The 22962-nt window shown below is 36.7% G+C and overlaps 2 protein-coding genes across 4 annotated transcripts in view; both read left to right on the top strand.

Moving 5' to 3' along the window:
* The window catches only part of DMGDH (dimethylglycine dehydrogenase), a 49488-nt gene extending 43933 nt beyond the window's left edge, over nt 1–5555 (top strand). For all 3 annotated transcript variants that reach the window (XM_039352832.1, XM_039352830.1, XM_039352831.1), the window contains exons 15-16: nt 2510–2644; nt 3523–5555. In XM_039352832.1, the coding sequence (XP_039208766.1) occupies nt 2510–2644; nt 3523–3738 (351 nt within the window). In that variant the 3' untranslated portion in view covers nt 3739–5555. The remainder of the gene's footprint in view (nt 1–2509; nt 2645–3522) is intronic.
* A 1370-nt stretch (nt 5556–6925) lies between these two features.
* ARSB (arylsulfatase B) overlaps nt 6926–22962 on the top strand; it is a 71592-nt gene continuing 55555 nt past the window's right edge. The window contains exons 1-4 of the mRNA XM_039352828.1: nt 6926–7223; nt 11167–11353; nt 12338–12528; nt 13633–13840. Coding sequence (XP_039208762.1) covers nt 6963–7223; nt 11167–11353; nt 12338–12528; nt 13633–13840 — 847 coding nt within the window. The 5' untranslated portion in view covers nt 6926–6962. The remainder of the gene's footprint in view (nt 7224–11166; nt 11354–12337; nt 12529–13632; nt 13841–22962) is intronic.

The following is a 22962-nucleotide window of genomic DNA, read 5'->3' as shown; positions in this document are numbered from 1 at the left end:
TTTAAGAGTGAATTTGTTCATTATTTATTTACTCCATTTTTTTTCAACTATTCAAATAAATAAACCAATAAAATGAACTTAATACATTCATATAAAAGAAAATGTACAATGTAACTTGTCAGCCAAATTCAAGTCTTCAATTACAGCATACCTTCCCCCCATACTTAATAAAATTACCAAATTTTAACTGTTCTCCTGAAACCTAGAAGTAAACATTTTTTGTACATATATCCATCATAAAACATATGTAATGAAATGCTGATGCTGATCAGGTCAGAATAACTTTAACTGTCCCTCTTTCTATATATTCAGGGTAGTGAAGTGTCTTCTATGCAATTAAGATAGAAGGGACCATTAAACCATTCGCACCTCTGCTGTCAGATCACACTCAAGGCTCTAGTTATAATTGCTGTATTAATCTTTATGCAAACAATTTGTTCCATTTATAAATTATAGATTTATGAGTATCAGATGAATAATGTTGAAGATAAGCACTGGGGAGATTAGTTGTATTTAAATGTGCTTCTTTTATAGGCAGAGTTTAATTATAGTTTGTAGGGACAATATATGGAATTATATAGATGAGGGTTGCAAGTACTGGAATCAACCAAAAGCAAGAGTATATTCAATTTATATTATCAGGTATCCCATAATAGCTAATTTTGATAGCCACAGTCTTATTTATTTCTTTAAACTTTTAATATAGACACTGATCTTTTGCAACATAAATTTGTATTATGATCATCCATAAGATGCTCAAATCCCAACAACTGATTTACGAAATAAATAAAACAAAATAATTTTGTAAATATTTTATTTACAAAATAAATAAACACTGTAAATTTTAAAAATGAAGAACAAATATAGCAAGGATGACCAAATTGACCCCCATGTTGTGCATCAATTCTCACTGGGAAAGTGCACCTCAAGGCAGAGTTCAAACTCTTCTCCAATTAACTGAGCATGACTGGGCCTTGGCCAAACCCAAATGACCTATAGAGCCAGTGTCCAACTCAAAATGAATCCAATTTAATGGATACCTAGAATAGTCCTCATTGCAGCCCTGCAGATATTTCTGTGACACCTTCTAATCAAGGGGGAACCTGGTTATTCTGAAATAGGGCCACCAATTGGGCACTCTGTGATGCAATAAGAGCAGAGTAATAACTACTTTTTGCTGCCCTTATTGCCATAAGGTAATCCCCCCCCCAAAGGCTCTTAACTCATGTTCAGTTGGGTTCACTCTTTTTATCCTCCAATAGCATTTATAAGCATCTCTCATTATTTTCTCAGCCATCATTTTATTAAAGTGAACTGTAGAAATTGGCCATGCTTACTTCAGAAATCATTGCTGACCAAATATTTAAGCAGACTTTATTGTTTTCATTTCTTATGGCTTGCTCTCACTTAAAAAAAAATGTTTCTCTTCTCTTTTCTGGTCCAGAATATTTATACAAATGAACTGATTCTTGGATGACATATGATGCTGTTGTCACTATTCTTTTTATCTGCAAATTGAATGATCATGATTTTTCATAGCATAGCCCTCACTTCTGACTAATGCAGAGAAAAGCTAAAGTAAATAGGAGGGAGGGATAATGAATGTAGTAGTATTCACAATATTTCATAATACTATGTACCTATGGAAAGGAAAAGGCATTGTAGTTTTCTTCTTACATTTTATTTTGATCCCTTGCTGAGGAGATAAAATATATATCTTTTTCCATTGACAAAAAGACTGGTTGAAAAGCTGCTTCTCTGAATGTGTTGCTTAGGTTGTTACAAGATTTTCTCCACTGTGTTGAATATATAATTGCTTCATAATGACAATCTGGCACAGGCACTTCTTTGAAATCTAACCAATTTAAATTGCAATTCTGGAGGCAGGAGCATAGGCATCCATCTCTATTCTATTCCAGTAACTAGTGGAAGTGCCATCTCTTGATAAAATTATTCCTGTTGAACTCACTATTCCATAAAAAGTCTTTATGGATAAAAACAAGAAACTAATTAAATGCTTTTGGGAAGCCTTCCAATTGCTCTGCGTTCCATTAACTATTCAGAAGCATTCAAGTTTCACTTAGCAATCAGGCTTCCAACTGTAGACAGGCTTATGTGTCACAGAACTTTATGGCCTTCCAACCCATAGCTTGCGACCTACTTTTTAAAAAGGAACTGAGAGTCTAGGAAGACTCAAGACCCAGTTTCAAATAACATGCCATGCTGTTTAGTTCAAAGATGGAAGGTTCCTAGTACCAGGAGGCCAAAGACCAACAGCCATTCAATTTTGCTGTGCTTCAGCCTGTCCTAAACCTATTCTTCTCCATCAAAACTCAGCTTCCAGGCATTGGACATCCCCCACCATCCTGGCTCTGCAAACAAGTACAACCAATGCTGTCTTCCACATTGTCCAGACTTTAAACCTTACTTAATTTCCAGTTAATTCTCAAAAACCTACATCTATAGCCTTGTCAATATCTGCTAATCACTTACTCTCATTTTTCCCCAGCCAGCAGACTTCATAGGAAAGAAAGCACTGAAACAGATTAAAGAAAAGGGGCTCGAACGAAAACTTGTGTGTCTCACCTTGAAAACAGATGATGTTGACCCTGAAGGAAATGAAAGTGTCTGGTATAATAACAAGGCAAGCAGATTTTAGTTCAGATAATTGAAGAACATTTTTCTGGAACCTCCTTTGTATTTACTTCCATTTTTTAAAATGGCTATCATTTTCAGTAGATTTAGTTGCAAAAGCTAATGTGCTTTTCAGAAAGTAGAAGGTGTGGGTGCATGTATACTATATTTGCTGTAAATCAGCATTTCTTAGTCTGAACCCTCCTACTTGAGTTGGGATTGTAGCATTTAAGGAAGTCAGACAATATTTAGCCTCAAGTACAGTGGTTCTCAGCCTTTTTAATGCCCCGACCCCCAACCAGTCGTAAGTCAAGGACTAAACCGGTCATAAGTCGAGGACTAAACTGGTTGTAAGTCGAGGACTACCCAACCAGTCGTAAGTCGAGGACTTTCCCTGTCCGGGAGCGCCGTGCATGCATGGTGCCGCCCCCTGCGCCAGCTGAGGCGTAGCTGGCAAGCGGCAGAGACGGAGCAGGCCAACCACTGGCTAGGCCACCAGCTGGCCCAGCCCAAGGAAGGTAAGGCACCCCCCGGAAAAGGGGAAAAAAAATGACGGACAGCCTTGCTTGGCAACTCCCGTGAAATGGTCGATCTACCCCAAATGGGGTCGTGACCCATAGGTTGAGAACTGCTGCTCTAGTAGATTTTTTGTCAAGCATAGGAATTAACTTGCAATATTTTCCCCATTGGACAAAGATGGCCCAAACAGAATTATATCATCTAAGCATCAATATAATCTCAATATTTTGTCACTATGTTTAAACTAATATCATATATTTGATTTTATTGCACACTATGTATGTTAGAAGTGAAATATTTAGAAACACAAATTGTATCAACTGTGTATTTTATTTTATAAATCTATAGTGATAAATTTTAATTTTTCAGGTTATTGGCAACACCACATCTGGATGTTACAGCTATAGTACTCAGCGAAGTCTGGCTTTTGCATATGTTCCTATGGAACTCAGTAAAGTTGGACAGAAGCTGGAGGTTGAATTGCTAGGCAAAAATTACCCAGCAACTCTTGTTCAAGAACCACTGGTAATGACTGAACCAACAAGAACACGGCTTCAGAAGAAAGGCAGAAGTTCTAAAGTATAAATAAAGGATCACATAATTGTCATGATTGACAATTAAGATGGGATTAACTTGATTTGAAATATTCTATATTTGAAATCCATGTGATTTGAATTACAAGATCGTAAATACGAAAGTTCATTTGAAAGAGCTTGTCTGGAGTAAAAAAAACATGTGAATATTTGCATTTCATTTGGGGAAAAATGTAACAAAAATGTCAGCAACAATAATTGTCCATAAGGAAATATTCAGGAGGAAAAAAAGCATGTTTACATACTTAAAACATTCAATACTGTAGTGTTTAGTAGGCTCCTCCAAACTGATTTTAAGAACACTGATTTTATCTGTATGCCTATATCCAAATTACCTGTACCTTTATTGTGTGAAGTGTTTAATTATGTGCCAGAAATATAATAGCTCATCTCTAAATAATTGATGAGTAATTCTGATCTAAGGGAGATATTACTGTCCATTGATCTTTAAAAATCAAGGGGAAAAGAAAGGGAGAATTACAACTTGCAAAACAGTATATTAAAAAGAAAACAAGGATTTTGCAAAGCTACTGTTTTTGTATTGAGGTTACAGGTAGTCCTAGAGTTATGTCCACATGTTTAGCAGCTATTCAAGTCACCATGGTGCTGAAAACGGTGATTTATGACCAGTTCTCATTTTAACAACCATCACAGTGTCCTCAGTCATGTGATTGCGATTTAGGCCCTTGGAAACCAGAATATATTTTATGATTTGCTTAATGACCTGGTGATTCACTTAACAATCATGGCAAAAAAGGGTGTAAAATTGGGTGCAGTCCAATGTTTATTTCAGTCCCAATTGTGGTTGTAATTCGAAGACTATTTGTTTATAACTTCCTTCCCACAATAACAAGCAGACAAAAATTCAACCTGTTTGGAAAGTACACTATTTCTTCAGGGGATTGAACAAGACCAATGAAGATACTAGTTTCTGTATTTCCGGTCAGTTGAAAGAACTTTGGTTTGAAAGAACTTCATGAGTGCTTCTATCTGCCACCTGAGCATTAAGAGGGTGATCAACTCCTTGTAAGATTTTTTGAGATAACAAAATAGCAAAAACAGTGGATTTTATTGCTTATATTTATGCTTGGAATGTTTTACATTAGCAGAAAAAGTTGTTGCATTAAAGGTAACAGAACTACTATAAAAAGAAAAAGGCCTTTTCTGGACAACAAAATATTGTTGGGAAAATGTGAATACTGCCATCTGGATATATTATAAAAAATAAGTAACAAATGCAAATCAAATCAATTTAAACCTATTTTTTTCTTTTATGCTCTGGTCCTGTGAAGCACCTGAAGCAGGTTAAAATGAATCACATAACTGACATATTTGATTCAATCTGAACAGGAAATTTCAGCAAAATTTTGTAAAGCAGAAAATTCTGTGTGAGAATATTCTATTAGGACTGTAAGTAGTTCAAATGGCATTTGGGACTGGATTTTATGTGCTAAACAAGGTGATCATACAGAGTCATTTAGTGACAAGTTCCTGCTTTCTTCTTCCTATATCCTGAATAATTGGTGCCTTCATTACCTTCCTCTGATCTCCTCCAGAAATGTTTAATCTCACAATAGGTCAAAAATGTATCTTTTTTGTTATTGTGGAAAGAAAACTGTAAAGCAATCTCTTTATCAAGAAGTTTGTAGTTTAGAAAATTAACAGCCTTTTCACATAAGGCTTCCTACTCCCTTTTTTTTAAATAAAAAAAATATATTATGTAGGAAATCATCTACATAGCATGAAATATTTTGCTGTTTTCTTTTAAATGTGTATAAAATTGAATTAATAAATCTATCACATAACCAACTCAAAATTTGTTTTATGATGTTAAACAATTCTGTTCTTTGAACATTCAGTTAATATTGGGAGATTGCTTATATCAAAAAAGGCATACATATTCAGGTTCTTATAAGATAAATGAGTTTTGCTATCAATAAATAAAATACCTTTTTAGAGGTGAAACTAGGTATTAATATCAAGTGCCAGATAAAATTACTATCCCTTTATTATATTATCTGTAATATAAAAAAGTGATGAAGCACTGAGGACAAACATGCAGCTGAATTCTACAGATCAAATGTATTTTTAGTCCGATTTGGTACTACTAGTACAAAAATCAGATTATTCTTGAAGATTATATTATTGCATATATATACATATACATATATACATACACACACGCATACAGTATAGACATACGTGTATGTATATGTATACACATATATGGTATATAAGGTAATGTGTCAAATGGACAACATATACCTTATCTATTGACTAATTTTATTAACTGGATAATTATAAATCAACTGTGAATATTGGCTTAAAAGCCAACTCTTTAATGTTTAGATTAATATTTATATATTTTCTCTGATAAACACAATAGGCATTACTATTTCCATGTTTTATTTCAACAGATTTTTGTAAGAAAATAGCAAGGAAGGGTCTGTGGATGAAATAGTGTCGAGTGATTATTACACTTCCTGACCACTAACTGAAATACTGTACATTACAGCAAGAAAAAAATAAGTTGTTTGGTAGAATCTTGCCACAAAGTTTAGGTCAGGCCATCCTTAGATTACAGTTCCCTGAAGTTTAGGCCAATATTATAGTTAAAATCATTCTTATAACTTGGCTAATTCCATGAAGCATATTATGTATATATATATATATATAGAGAGAGAGAGTAAAACAAGTGGAGTTAAATCTAGGTCCTAGTACACTTATATGTTCACAGCTGGCCAATCTCACTTTTTTATCTCCAAGATGCAAATTGTGTCCCTCCAACTGTTCACTACAGCCACAGCCCCATTCAGCAAAGCGGCGGATGAAGGATACTAGTTGTCTTCCAGCAAGATTGCACTGGTGCAAACCTGCTCTCTGAATGGGGATTTTTTTTTTATGGGAACTGGGCATAGCTTAAAGTGCACAAAACAGGCCAGCGGATTCTCGGAGTTATATTCTCCACCAAATATTCAGTTCATCACGTCATGGGCCCAATCCTCCCAACTGCACCTCGGTGAAGTTCATCCAGAAAAAGGCGCTTCAAGCGAACCAGCGGGCTTCCAGTCCCGCCTCCTTTCATTGCGGTGGGCGAAGCCGCTTCCTCCGAATTGAGCGGATTCGCTAAGTTTGATGGTGGTCCCGCCTTTCGATCATAGTTCTTCCTTATAGGCGGGCGATCTACCCAGTTCCTGCTTGATCAGGCGATAAGCGATGGTTCGGCGACTCCTCTTCCTGGGGTTGCAGGTTTTAATGCAACTGTGTCATCTGAATGCAGGGTCTCCAAACACGTCACCGCATCTGGTCTTTATCCTGGCCGACGATCTCGGCTGGAACGACGTGGGCTGGCACGGCTCCCAGATCCTCACCCCGAACCTGGACGCTCTGGGTGCCGAGGGAGTACGTCTGGAGCGCTATTATACGCAGCCCCTGTGTACTCCCTCTCGCAGTCAGTTGCTAACCGGCAGGTACCAGGTAGGCGCGAAAAACAGCTGAACTTGTTTCCAAGACAGTGAGATTTAAAACATTAGCTAGTTCTTTTCTCACCCTGCTCCTCTTGCAGAAGGAGGTAAAACTCTGGTGTTCGTACTTTGTGTTATTCAAGATTAAAAGAAGCCTGATTAACTACTGCCCCACCTGTATTTATACATTCAGCAATAGGTGGCAGCCAATAGGATTCAAGTATCCTTTCCGCTTAAACATAATAAGTCTGCAGACAGCAAGTCTGACACTTTAACTGACAGTCTTGTGACCCAACAATTCTAAGTAATTCACTTCAATACATTACGCTTTGAACCTACCCAGATAGGATAAAGCGTTTTATAATAGAGTTTCCTGTTATAAAATAGCATAGGATCTCCTGCTTGAATAGGGGGTTGGATTAGAAGACCTCCAAGGTCCTTCCCAACTTTATTATTCTATGTTCTATAAAGAATTAGAAAGAGCAACAAGATGATTAGGAGACTGGACACTAAAACATATGAAGAATGGTTGAGGAATTGGATATGCCTAGCTTAATGAAAAGGACTATAGATGATATGATAGCAGTGTTGCAATATCTAAGGCACTGTCACAGAAGAATGGGTCAGCCTATTCTCCAAAGTACCTGAAGGCAAAACAAGCAATGGATGGAAACTTCTTCTAAGAAGTTTGTCTGAAAAGGTATAGGGATTCCTGCTTGAGCAGCAGGTTGAATTAGAAGACCTCCAAGGTCCCTTCCAACTTTGTTATTCTGCTATTTTGTTATTCTGTTAATTAAACTTGAAGCAGAGAAAGATTGGATCAATTAAAGCCCATCTTGGTTTTCAAAACAGGGTCAAGCAGGATGACTTTTTAACAAAATAATATCATTCACAGATTAGGAGAATTCATGACCAAATAATGCAAATATAAAGGGATGGGGGGGGAGACCCAGGTTAAAGTGTTACCGATAGAAGCAAGTTGATCTCAACCTAACCTACTTGACAGGATTGTTGTTACTGAGGAAAGTTGAAGCAAGGGGGGTGTATGTCACTGAGCTGCCAGAGGAAAGGCCAAGTAAGAAACTAATGAATTAAATTCATGGGGCCAACCCTCCTGTTTTTATGAATATGTTGATTGGTGGTTTGGGAGAATGTTGGAAATACCAGGTGAGCCTAGCTCCTTATGAAAAAGGCAAGTTGAGGTTTCTAAGAAATGAATTAAAAATAAAACCAGGATTAGAGAAATGGGATCAGTCCTGAAATGCTGTATACCATTCTATGCACTATAGTTCGTAAAGAATAATATAGAGCTGGGAAAATTACAGAGAAGAGCAATAATCACTTCTAAGGAAATATTGCAATATTTGGGGTATTTTGTTTTTTTTTTAAAAGCAAATAAAGTGTAATAGAGATGTATACAGGTGTAGTTAGTGTAGAGAAAATAAGAATCATCCAATCATGCTGAATTATGGCAGATTCAGGTTAAATGAAAGAATGCATTTCACACAGTGTACATTTAAATGTTGAATTCCTCCAACAAAATAAAAAGATGCCTTGGATAGTATTAAAGGCAGATGAGAAACATAATGCTTTTGATTTGTTTAGCCTCACTTTGTATAAATTCAGCTAGTATGGTTATTTATTCAGTATGTTCACTCTGTTACTTAAATCAGTCTTAACAGATACACAGGTAGTCCTTGACTTACAACAGTTCGTTTAGTTATCATTCAAAGTTATACAGCAGTGAAAAAATGACTTATTATTGTTTTTCAAAGTTGCAACCTTTGCAGCATCCCCATGATCATGTGATCAAAATTCAGATGCTTGGCAACTGATTCATATTTATGACTGTTGCTGTGTCCCAAGATTATGTGATCACCTTTTGCAGTCTTCTGATAAGCAAAGTCAATGGAGAAGCCAGATTCACTTAACAATTGGGTTATTATCAACTGCAGTGATTCACTTAACAGCTGTGGCAAGAAAGGTCGTAAAATGGGGAAAAATTCACTTAACAAATGTCTCACTTAATAGAAATTTTGGGCTCAGTTGTGGTCGTAAGATCAAGGATTACTTGTATAAGAAATTGTCTTAAGCTCTTAAAATACAGTAAAAATGGATAATCTCCTTTAAAAAATCCTCTTTTTTTTTTCAAAAAAAATAGAGGTATTATGCATTCTTAAACTTCTCTAATCTGCTATGGAAACTAACTTATAAATGGATATTTTTATAAACATATTTTTCCATGTTAGCAAAATGTTTAGTAATAACTTCCTTTTGCAGCATGTGCCTTTTAAGATAGGAGATGAGAGAGCAGAAAATCACAAAGCCTTTTATATTTTTCTGTCAGTATTATGCCCAAAATATGTTAATAGTAGAATTGAGGGGGAACTAAGAAAAATTAACTGGGGTAATTTTTGCAATTAGCACCTCTGACTTAAATAACTTTGTGTTTATAAGTGCTTCTTGTTACCTAAGATTTTGAGTTGATTCCCTGACACCCCCCCCTTTTTTATGTATTGCATCTAGGAAGTCTGAGGTTATCCATTTGGAAATAGATTAAGGAGAAGCAAAAGAATTGCGACAATTCTGAAGAAATTTGTAAGAAATTTCTGTTTCTTACAAAATCCCTTTCAGATAAGCAGAAATTTTTGCCATTTCAGATAAATAAGAAACTTTAAAAAACCATTCCTCCAGGGTAGGCAATTTGTATTTATTATCCAAGTATTTATATTTGTATTTATTATCCAAGTATGTATTAATATATATATATATATATATATATATATATATATATATATATAAAATGATCAATATTTTAATACATACTTGGATAATAAATACAAATACAGCCATTAGTATTTAAATGTTCTGTTGGAGGTACGACCACATTTGGGATCAGAACTTCTCTAGCTAAGTGAGGTTTTTAAGCTCCAGTTTTATGACCTTTTCTACTATGGTCATTAAATACACCACCATAGTCATTAAGTAAATCTACAATTGTCAAATGAGTCTGGCTTTCCCAATTGTTGGAAGCCTGCTGGAAAAGTCACAAATGGTGATCACATGACCCTGGCACGCTGCAACCATACATGCCAGTTGCCAAGTACCCAAATTTTGATCATGCAATCATTGGGACACTACAATAGTCGTAAGTGCAAAGTCCAGTTGTAAGTCACTTTTTAAATTGTTATTATAACTTTGATCACTAAATGAATGATCGTAAGCAAAGGAGTAATAAGATCTCACAAAATCTTAGCATTCATGAGTGAACCTTGGGATTTCTCAAGATTTGAACAGTTAAGGGAGGATATTTCCAGTGAAGGTCTACTGTTATATCTGTAGCAGTGGAATAAAATGTACAATCCTCTAGCCAAGTTTCCATTATTACTTCCCTTCTGCCTCTCCCTTCCCTGACTCTATCATAGATGCAGAAGGGAAGTAATAGGTAGGATGTTATTAAGAGGAAGAAGACAATTCAGTCAATTTCTAACATTTTCTGTAATAAGATAACTATGCCTAATCTGAAGGAACTGGAATAACAGTTCTGGGTTTGACTTCCTTTTATTTAAAATCAAACACAAATGTCCTGTAAATGCAAGTTAATTATGTTTAAGCATTCTTTTACAAATATATCATGCAAATTACTCTTTATCTTCATATATTTCTTTAATTTGTTATATTTTAAGTTGCCCGATTGATTTTTCCAATATTAGATTTGTGTTGTGATAAAAAAAATATGTCACTCTAGACCAGTATTTCTCAACTTTGACAACTTGAAGAGGTATGGACTACAACTCCCAGAATTCCCCAGCAAGCAAAATACGGGGGAATTTGGGGAGTTGAAGTCCACACTTCTTCAAGTTGTTAAGATTGAGCAACACTGCTGTAGACAGAACTGGTTAAGCTTCCTAAAATTGTGTGGGAACTAATATGTGAGGCACACTTGTTTTCATTAGATCCATACAGGTTTACAGCATCAAATAATTTGGCCTTGTCAGCCAAGCTGTGTCCCGCTGGACGAAAAACTCCTGCCTGAGTTGCTTAAAGAAGCAGGCTACGTTACTCACATGGTGGGGAAGTGGCATTTAGGAATGTACAGAAAAGAATGTCTTCCTACACATAGAGGGTTTGATACTTACTTTGGTAAGCAAACTTATTTTCATCCTTTCTTTATGCTGAATACGAAGAACATTCTATCATTTCTGTCAGCAGCCTGGATTGGTAATGATTTCTTTTTTTAAATGACCAAATTGTAATTGACTGCCAGGAATTTTATCCTAAGGCAAACCCCATAGGCTTCAAATTCTGATGTCCAGGTTCACTGAATGCATCAAGGCAAAACCACACAAACCAAATGGAAACTTAGTAAGTTGGGAAAATTAGGTAATACTGCATTGTTGTTTCTGTAGAGATGTCAGTTTCTAATACAATGGAAGTTTACTGCTCAGTCATCTTCAGCTTTGTTGAGGGCAGTTTCAGAGGAAGAACTGGAAATGAAAACTATATGCATACTCTAATTACTTTAATCTCTCTCTTTTAAAGCTGGAGCAGTCTGTTGGAAATATCCTAAGAGACAGAGCTTATCATTCTGTTCAGAAATTGCTAATCATTGATGAATTTATTAGTTTTAAGGATTCATAATATTCCAGCAATAATAAGAGAATCATAATTTTTCATTACTTGATAATGGCAATACCTTATTATGATGAGACAGTCTCTGATCACCAGTTGGTGTCAGTAGTAGATCAGACTTTTTTTACACTTGCCTGAAGAATGTGAACATAAATAGCATAAAAGTTGTATGAACAGCTGTTGCTGCAAGCCTGATTCAGTTTATTCTGCAAATTTCAGAACAAATTTCTTGCCTTCAATATTCTATAATTTCAATTTCAATGTTTCTGATATATTAAACTGCTTAATATTATTGCATTGCTTTTAATAATTTTAGATAATGTATCTATTTATACTTTTTCTTATTTAAATAGAGGATGGAATACATTGCCAAATAAATGATAGAGTTTATTTACTTGTTTTAAAAAAAAAACTGAGAAGCTTTTTTCAGGTTTAGGGCATCTCTGTAGTTTTTTCTCCTGAAATTATACCATAATTGACCACTCCTTGTTTTAGGCTACCTTCTTGGAAGTGAAGATTATTATTCTCATGAGCGCTGCGTGCCTATTGTGTCTAAAAATGTGACCAGATGTGCTCTCGACTTTCGAGATGGAGAAAAAATTGCTGGTGGATTTAAAAATATGTATTCTACTAATGTATTTACAAAAAGAGCTCTTGATCTTATAGCAAGTCATCAGACTGAGAAGGTATAATTGTATTTATTGGTCATACATCCATTTTTCAACACAGCTAAATATTTGAATGTTGTAAGCAGAGGATCATCTTTATGGATAGGTTCCTTGTTTAAACATGCATTATTTCCAAGAGAAATAATAGTCTGGGTTTTTCCATTGCATTAAGTGAGGTGCCATCAATTGTTTCAAGCATGAGCTGCTATTATACAGTTTTATATGATGTTGCAGTAAATAATTCAAAATGGCAAAAAGATATTTCAGGAATTCATCCCCCAAATCCGTAAGACTTTAGATGGGAACATTAATATCTCATGGGATTTGAGGCAAACATGTATGATTGTGAATAATTTTAAAAATAAATATGATTTTTATTATTTAAAACTTCTGAATGTTATTTGGAGGCATTGCAAGTGACATGGCATCTGTTGATTCTACATTGCTGGTTTCTATGCTAAAGCATGATTTATTTAATTATGTTTCATAGCTGAGCCCAGTTAACTAGGTTCACATATCATACTAATCATAGTGAAAGGGACAATGGAGTCATGTGTTTAGTTACATATCCATGAGCTTCTGTTTCTCTCCTGCCATCCTCACCTTTGCCATATCTTACATAACTATACTAGGGTTTTATATCATTTTGAATCCTGGGTAATCTGGATTCTAAATTGTGTGTGGAAACTTCATGAAGTTTCCTTTTGCAAAAACTAAAATGAAGGACAGAAGTCATGTTGGAAGTTATAGAACTATGGTCCAACTGTCTTTCAACTAGTCATACCTTATTGTAAATGTTTGTCAGTGCCTTTGGCTCCTGAACATTTGTTTCTGCAGGAAATGTGTTCCTCTAACTCAGCTGCCCTATTCTCTATATTCTAAATGTTTTTAGAATGATGCTTTTTTAAAAACTAAACAAAAGTTGTATTCAGAGATTATGGTCATTATCAGAACTTCATAGACATGGAAAGCAAAGCTGTTTTCTCAAGTGCTTTTTACCCTAGCCAAGTGAAAATATAAGGAAGGCAGTATATATAGATGAAAATGTTATCATTTTTTCTTCTGACAGTTTCATTTAATGCTACGGTATCTTTTTTTTCCTCGGTCATGTGTATGTTATAGCCATTATTTCTTTACTTTGCCCTGCAATCTGTCCATGAGCCCCTTCAAGTGCCTGAAAAATACATAGAACCATATTCTTTTATCAAAGATGAAAAGAGACGCAAATATGCTGGAATGGTTTCCATAATGGATGAAGCTGTGGGAAATATCACTTCAGCCTTGAAGAGATATGGCCTTTGGAATAATACCATTCTAATCTTTTCTACAGGTAAGAATGAATAATTTTATATATATGTACACAGTGATATATCTTCGGATACAGAAAGTAGAGGCCAGATTGCTGTGAAAATGGCTATCGCAGAATAACAATTCTGTATAACATCAGGACCCAATTCAGAATACTGATCATTATCTGTAAAGTCCTATATGGTTTGGCCTTGGATTACATCAAAGACCACCCTACTTGTTATGATTCTGTCTTATCTAAATGTCCAGAGAAAGCCTGGTAAAGGCCCAAATCTCAAATGAGATAAAAGATGTATAGGCCACAAGGAATGTGGTCTTGGTAGTAAGTCCCCCCATTGTGAAACATGTTGCTCTCCCCAAATACCTTTGCCCCTTTAATTTTAGGGGTTTCAGAAAGCATTAAAACTATTTTAAAAAAATCTAATAGGCTTTCAGCTTCTATCAAGGAATATCCAGTGATTTTTTTTTAATATTATTTAAGGGGGGCTGTTTAAGTTGGTACTTTTAGATGTTGTTTGTTATTGACAGTTTTTCTGTACATCACCTGATATTGACATGATCAGGTCATATAGAAATAATCTAAATAGTGAGTTAATTAAATGTATAGAAAATGAGGCAGCATAAATAGATGATTGGAGTTTGATATTGAGGGCAGAATTCTGAACCAATTCTTCTTTGATTTGCTCTGCTGCAGTCCTAACATGTTAAGGCAATTTGCAACGTTTAATGTACTTACATGGATAAATATGATTGTCACTAATCCTACCTGTAGCTGAAATTGCTTTTTAGTTTGGCAATTTTCTGGGGTACCTTTCATTCTATTTTTCTTTACAAATGTTAGGAAACATTTTTTCCCAAACACTTGCAGATGATGCAATACATGCAACAATTGATGTAGTTGCATAACATACAAGTTCCAACACATGTTTGTTTGCTGTATATGGATGTGTTGAGAATTTGTTCTCTAACAAGCTTATTAATGTGTGTACTTACAGTAAACTAAAATATAGCTGACTAAATATTGCTTATAGGGTGTGCATTAGTTTTGCCCAACTTTGCTGTATACAGGTGTTGTAAAAGTATATATGGAAAACTTGGCATGTTCTTTGCAAAACTGATCTTGTGACATTTTAGATATAGAACAATATTTTTATCCAGTTTTTATAACTATGTTAGTGAACAGTTCATTTTATATGATACTTTCTCGAATTGCCATGTAGTTTCTCAAAAAATGTCTTCCTCTGTAAAATTTATTTATTTTATTTATTTATGAGACTTATATACCGCTTTAAGTGCAAGCACTCTCTAAGCGGTGTACACCAGTAAGCAATGTATATATATATTTACATTGCCCCCAACAATCTGGGTCCTCATTTTACCTACCCCGGAAGGATGGAAGGCTGAGTCAACCTTGAGCCAGTGAGATTTGAACTGCTGACCTACTGAACACAGTCAGCTAAAGTGGCCTGCAGGACTGCACTCTAACTGCTGCGCCACCTCGGCTCTGTTTTTCTCCCATAATTAAGCATCTTTGAAAAATTGTTTTTAATTTCTCTTGGCAATTTTAAGTTACTTTATTATTGAAAATAATAAAGAAAATAAAATTATTGAAAATAATAAAGAGTGTTACTGCTGGGTTGTTTGTCTATGGATGTTCTCAGTCATCCAGGTCATGGTTGTCCCAAAGATGCTTTTTGAAAAGGCAACTGGTCTTTGTTTTTCCTTTAAAGGAAAAACATTTTGGTTCTCATCCAAGAAGCTTCTTTAGTTCTTTAGGTTGTAGTTTTTTGTTGTATTTTACTCTATACTTCTTGAAACAGGAGAAATCAAGAGAAATATATTAAAGACCAACTTACCCATTATGATTCCAGAGAGATAATTATACAAGAAAAAAACCTACAGAGCCACAGGCTGGGCTTTTAAGACATGTAAGAACATCATTCCTAAGAATTTCATCAGAATTCTCTTATTTTTCTTAGAGGTTTCAAAAGTAAATTCTCTTGCATCAGACTGAATGAGACAGTTACAAAAAAATAAAAATAAAAAATAGGCCTTACCTTGCAGTAAACTCAATAAAATTCAGTCAGCTTCTGAGACACAAATACCCCATCTCTATGGCAGAAAGAATAGCAAAGAAGGAAGAAATGTTTGACCTAAATATATTAAGAACATTTCAGTTCATGACTTGACTATTATCTAAAAGTACTTGTAAAAAAGGCAAAATGAATCTAGATATACTTTAAAATACCTTAACAACATCTTCAGGTAAATTATTAAATAAATCTGCCAGAATTCTACTTATACAGGTAGTCCTCAATTTAAAACAGATCATTTAGTGATCATTCAAAGTTACAATGGCACTGAAAAAAGTGACTTATAACCCTTTTTTACACGACCTTTGCAGCATCCCCATGATCACAATATCAAAATTCAGATACTTGGCAACTGACTCATATTTATGATGGTTGCAATATCCCGGGTCATGTGATCACCCTTTGCAACCTTCTGACAAACAAAGTCAATGGAGAAGCTGGATTCATTTAACAACTATGTTATTAATTTAACACCTGCAATGATTGACTTAACTGTGACAAGAAAGGTCATAAAATGGGGCAAAACTCACTTAACAAATGTCTCATTTAACAACAGAAATGTTGGGCTCAATTGTCATAACTCAAGGACTAACTGTATATTTATATTTCATATAATTTTAAAGATTTTTTTTAAGTAGTCCTGGTGTTTTTAAGAATTTCTCTTTTTAAGGAAAAATAACTTTAATTTAGCTTCATACTCACCCTCACAGGGCATCCTTAGTAATAACAGGAAAATTTTCACAGTCCAAACATGAGATAATTGTAAAACACTTTGCATAGATTTGTACTTTTTTCCATAGGAAGCTAGCTTATGCTGAGTCAGATAATTTACATCACTATTGTCAATTCCGCAGCAATTTTAAATTCCAAATAGGAGAGACTGTATTCAACAGATTTAACCTAGGACTTTTAGCTTACAGAAAATGGATTCTGCTACTGAAGTAAGACCAATTTTTGTTTTAGTTCTTATCTTAACCAAAATAATAGAAACTCATAAATAAGGTGGCTACTTGGCAGACCCTATATTTTTAGCAATTATGTGAAATGTAGAAGTTCAGCACATAGAAATAAATATAAAACTGTGGAGAAGGCTGTGCCTACTACTGTATATCTGGTAATTTCCAGAAGAGGGTGCTACAAGATATGAAATTTACTTAACCATCATAGTTACAGATTAGTTTCATTTACAGTTTTCTTTGTTTTGAAGTGTAACCTTTTCTGTATTACTTTCCTACTGTTATGGTACCTTGTAGCAAAACAATCAGCTAAAAAGAGCTGAGTACGTTCTCTTCCATCAACAGCTAGAACAATTTAGTAAGCATCCTGATCTTTGGTATGCTATTTGTAGTCTGGGCTGGCTTTCTGGTGCAGCAGCGAAAAATGTATTGCTGTCTAGATGTTGTCATTCAGCATCCCTCACCATAGTCTTATTAGCTGAACTTGCTGGGAGTTATAATACAACATGTGGAAGAATGTAAATTCTTCATCCTTGTTTCAGTAGAGAGTAGCAGAGAGTACTAAATAATCTAGCTGAAATCAGGAACCCAGTTAGTGTATATGGTTACTGAACTTCTAAAATTAGGACTTAAAGATCTAGGGCAGGGGTGTCAAATTCAATTTCACTGAGGGGCACATCAGGGTTGTGGTTGACCTCGGAGAGGCGTGGGGTGTAGCAGGGGTGCCGGGGGGGCATGGCCAGCTCATTGTCGCTTGTGTCAGGGGACACCTGTGTGGTCCAGGTGGGGTTGGGGGGATCCACTATCTCCAGCGGAGGAAGGCGAGACCAGGGCGAGTACCAAACTCTTGTCCACCAGAGGAGCCTCGCTGTCCTTCTCAGGCCATGCAGAGGACCCCCGGACGGTGACGCAGGCTGTCTGGGACCCTGGGCAGTGGACGGAAACTGCCCAGCCTGGTCCTCGAGCTTCCAGGGCACCGGGACCCCACAGCTTTCCCAAGGGGGCGCTTTGCTGTGCTTACCTCCTCCTTGAAGCTGCTGCTGTTGTTCTTGCTCTTCTTGGCCCGGTTGCTCATGGTGTGCACGGGAGGGCAACGTGTATGGGTCAGAGGGAGGCCCATTCCCTCTCCACGCGAGGAGACCTGGTTTTGTAACTAAAGCATCCTCAGCAATAGGATGGGAGACTACCAGGAGAGATCAGGAGGAGGAACAAGGGGATGGCGAAAGGCTGGTGGCCAAGTGCTAAGGCAGGACTTCCCTCAGACACTCCCTCTCTCTCATTATAATCCCCTTCCTTCCTTCTTTCCTTCCTTCCTTCCTTCCTTCCTTCCTTCCTTCCTTCCTTCCCTTTTCTTCTTTTTCCTTCACTCTTTATTCTCCTTTCTTCTTCCTTCCTGTCTTTCCTTCTTTTCTCTTTCATTTTCTCCTTTCCTTGTCCCTACTTGGATGCTCAAATGCAAAAGGGGAAACATTTTGCTAGTAGTCTGTGGCCACTTAAAAGACTCAGAACAAACCAGGCTCAGTTTATCCTGTACTTGCATTTAGTGGGGGCGTCCACAGTGGAGGAAAACTATCAAAATGGTGGCTGTGATAGTTGATCAAAACTCCTCTGTTTTTTAAGTGAAACAGCTTTAGCATTTAGGAACAGAGGTAAGTTAATTCCTTTTCTATTAATACATAATCCTTAAAAGGGCTTCCCTATAAGGACCCTGTCTTGGTCTAATTCAGACTGGAAATATACCAAAGGAAAATATTTTCCCCACTCTGCTTTGTCCTCTTTTCCCCACTGGAAATGGCTGCATGCAACATCGAAGGAGGGGATACTTTCCTAAGAGCTTACAATTCAAGTACCAGTGTTAACTTGAATTGCCAACAAAGTCCTGTCTGTGACAACACAGAACACAAAATTGCTTTCTCCTTTGAACTGAGGTATCTCCAACCAAGTTGCCTCTCCTTCCTTCCTCTTTCCCTCCCTCCCTCCCTCCCTCCCTTCCTTCCTTCCTTCCTTCCTTCCTTCCTTCCTTCCTTCCTTCCTTCCTTTTTTTTTAAGCTGCCAGAGGCCCCAGGCAGAGATAGCAACAGGCAGACAGTGGTGGGCAAAGGCTTCCACTTATCCCTATCATTGCCTCTGCGTGGCTCAGCTTACCTCTCCTAGACCTGCGCACATGTCTGTGTGTGCGCGCATACACGTGTGTGTGTGTGTGTCACCCCTTGTAGCCCTGCACCCTCAATAGAAACTTTCTGCGATGGCAGGCTGTAAACTAATGAAAACTGTTTTTTTTTTTTAGTACTTGTTTCTTTTTCTCAATGTGCTGCCAATCACATCGTGCCCTGTCCCCCCTCAGCTCCCGCCCACAGCCCCATGGAAGGCTGCAAGAAGCTCCCATCACAGCTTCTCTTACCTCTCCCATTCTTTTCTTCCCCAATATCACAACGTGGGGCTGCAAGAAGTGAGACCCCCCCACGCGTGCGCACACTCACACAAACACGTGCACGGGTCCCATTCTGTCTCCTCCGTGCTCAGGAAGAGGCGAGGGGAAGGGGAAAGATTGGCAGCATTGCTGGTGGTCATGCTGCCGGCGGCCGTGGCTTTCCCATCTGGAGTGGGGTGGTCCCTGGGAAAGGGAAGCCTTGCAGGCTGCGAGGCTAGGCCAGTGAGTGGGGCATGGAGGCGCTAGTGCTGATCTACAATTTGGTGTGGAATGTGGTCAGCCTTAGATCCGCAGTGCTGCCCTGGAGCCAGTGACGGCTGGCGTCCTGGGTGGAAGGGAAGCGTTCAGAAATCAGTCCCCAGGGATGTCAGGCCTCACACGTTCACTGCCTCCTGTGCATGCGCCCAGAGGGCAGGGCAGGAATGGTCCCTCATTGGTTCCAGGGCATTTCGGTGGATCTAAGCTGGCCTCGTTGTAGATCAGTGCCCAGCCGCCCTGGGCCGGGCTAGGCTGAGGCACCGTGGGCCAGTCCTTCGCCAACATATTTTTCAAACTTGGGAACTTTAAGATGTGTAGATGTTAATTCCCAGACTTCCCCAGCCAGCACACTAATTCTCTACTAGAATCAGAGAATGGAATATAAGAGAATTCATTCTAATTTACCAATGAAAATTGGCATTTAAAAAAACTAACATTTGCTCTGCCTGATGGCAAGGAAGTAGTCCCCCCTCCCACCCAGAGCTGGTCCTCCTTAATACAGTATTTGTGTGCCTGCCTCCAGATTAGTTACTGTATATTACAACAAGTTATAAGTGCAGTTATTTACTAAGTATATGCCTTGTATGTTGTCCCCTTGTTTCCATTTTTGTGATTTGCTTTCTTGTTCCAATACATAAGCCTTTCTTTTTCCTGTACAAATAAAGGAGTTATTTGCAAACTAATCAAATAAATTTAACAAATAAAATAAAAATAGAGGAATTTCAGTGTACTGATTAATTTTTCAAACAATATATGTCTTCTATTATGTTTTCATGTACTCAGGACTGGATTGGGATAATTTAAATGCTTCAAATACTGATAATGTGCAATCATCTAATCATGCATTAACAGCATTTTAAAAATTTTCAGAAAACTGCTGTGTATACTCTACACATGTATCACAAGTAGGCTTTAAAATGAAAGTTGTAAAATACCTAATGTTGGAGGTGATTTTGGAGTTCAGACTGAGAGCAGAAGTCTTCAATATATGGGTTTAAAAATGGGTGCATTTTTAAAAGGTTTAGCAGGATGAGTGGGAAGGAGCTAATCTTGCTAGGAGAAGAATATACTTACCACAGAAATTATTCATTGTGGACAGGATTGAAACACACAATACACAAAGACCAAAAGGGAGAGAGGAGGGAGCTGCTTAATCCTTGAAGTACAGAAATTCAAGAATCCAGGTCAGTGGGAATGCCTGAGGTTAGAAATTAAGTGGCTCAGTCAAACTCTGAATTAAAGCTTTCATAGAAGCTACATAATTAATAAATATAGTACATATTACTAATCCTTCTCTTTTATAAGTTTTGGAAGGATTCACTCCCACAGTTTAAAAAATTTATAATAAAATTGAAATCACAGGCTTCCAATGCTGTTTTTGGCAGTCAGTTCTAAATTCTCCAAGCTGATGTGAACAGAACAACTTGAATTTGTGGCAGGTTTGCCCCTTGCTTAAATTATAGCCACATGCCTTTTAAATAAGTACATGTTTCAGACGTTTCATATTGGTACCACCTTATATAATTCTTGACATATTAGTGTCTCTTTATTGCTTTTAAGATGTGTGTGCGTGCACACGCATGTGTATAGCCAGACTCCAGGCTCAACAGATGGTCCCAATTCCTTTTTTCAAAGTTATATTGTGCGGCTTGTTATTGATTTCTTAGCTTATTTATCTCTTATTAAGGAACTAACTTTATGCTAATATGAAATTGCTTTAAAAAATAAATCATCAATACTCTTAAAGCAGTGCAATATAGTGCTATTAATTCCCAAGATTTTCCCCTTACCTTTGATCTTACTAAGGAGAGGCATCTGAATGACCTTCAAAGGTTTTAGGCTCCAATTGCTTTTAAACCCAGCTATTATAACTTGAGGTAGGAAACTCTTGAGAGATGTATAGAAAAATTAGTTGGTTCCTATGTTACCATCTCAAATTATGAGACTCAATGCTTGTGTATCCTTATGAATATTTTATTGATTTTCTGGTTGAGTCTGGAACAGATTTCATTTGTTCTTATCCAAGATGATCCTTGGAATACAGAGAAGAAACAAACTAAGGAAGATGTGTACATAGGTTCACACTAACCAATAATGCATTTCTTTTGATTTTGGATTAATCATATTTCATGTGAATCCATCTATTTCCTTATATAAACTATAGATTGTGGGTTAGGGTGCTGTGTTGATTTTTACTTATTTGGCAAATTATTAAAACAAAGCATGGCTGAGCACAGTGTGCAAAGTGTATATAACATAAAAATCTATCATAAGGTGCAAAAGATTGTGGGTTGCATTGAACAATGAAGTGCTCAGAGTCACTTTGGCTTGTGAGATGGGTGGTATATGGAAGTCTGAAAATTTTGCTGGCTTTAGAGGACTGCTTAGTAATAATGCCTCCAGTACATTAACTTGACAATTTAAATTCAACATCAGAAAGAATTATTTTGCATTAGCACATGGCATTTGAGATTCTTTTATCAACATGCCTGAAAATGTCTTGGCAATGAGACACAGTATATGAAAGGCAAAATACTCATTGGAAGAGGGGCTCTGAGGTTTGGAAGCAGGATTTAATATTTCAACTCCCCTGAATATATAGCAGTGGATGTAGGCTAACTGGAATGGAATTCAATTTATGTTATTATTTATGAAGATCTTGAGTGTGGAGAAACCATCTTAGAAGTTAGTGGACTTCACTGTACATAAGTCTAAAAAAGGTTGGGGAGGCTGGATACATTTTATTCCAAGGGGATATGAACTTAATAACCATCTTCTGTCACCTGCATTTTTCCCTTACAGTGTATATCCTCTTTCAGCAAAAGAACAGCAGCACTAAGTAGCAAATGCATATTGAAAAAATGTTTTAGAAAGGATTTTGCTCTTGTCCCCTGAATGTCTAATACAGTTCAAAAGTAAATGTAAGGAGAGATATTTTTCTAAGCTTCCCTTTTTTAGTTCAGACAAATGATCCAAAAAAGGAGAGGGCAGAGATCATAGATTTCCCCAATATGGGAAATCACTTATCTCAAGAAAAAAGGGTGAATTCCTTGCCAATACATAATGAGGCAAATATGCTCACTAATATAGTATTTTAATGTAAATTTTACCAGAGTTAAATAAGGAATACTGGGTATAGTTCTGAATGCCCCATGAGACAATTTTGCTAATAAATATTAAATCATAGAATCATAGGGCTGGAAGGGACCATGGAGATCTTCTAGTCCAACCCCTGCCCAAGGCATTTATACTATCCTGGACAAATTAATGTCCAAACTTTTCTTGAAAACTTCTAGCGAGAAAGCAATCACAACTCCAGAAGGCAAGCCGTTCCATTATTTGATTTTTCTTGCAGTCGTGTGGCATATTCTGTAAGAATAGCATTTACGCTGTTCATTTTTCTGGG

This window comes from Crotalus tigris, unplaced genomic scaffold (genome assembly GCF_016545835.1).
Source record: "Crotalus tigris isolate CLP2741 ecotype Arizona unplaced genomic scaffold, ASM1654583v1 scf7180000018484.1034840, whole genome shotgun sequence".
Classification (NCBI taxonomy): Eukaryota; Metazoa; Chordata; class Lepidosauria; order Squamata; family Viperidae; genus Crotalus; species Crotalus tigris.
Note: the sequence above shows the minus strand (reverse complement) of the source record. Positions and strands in the feature narration are given on the sequence as shown.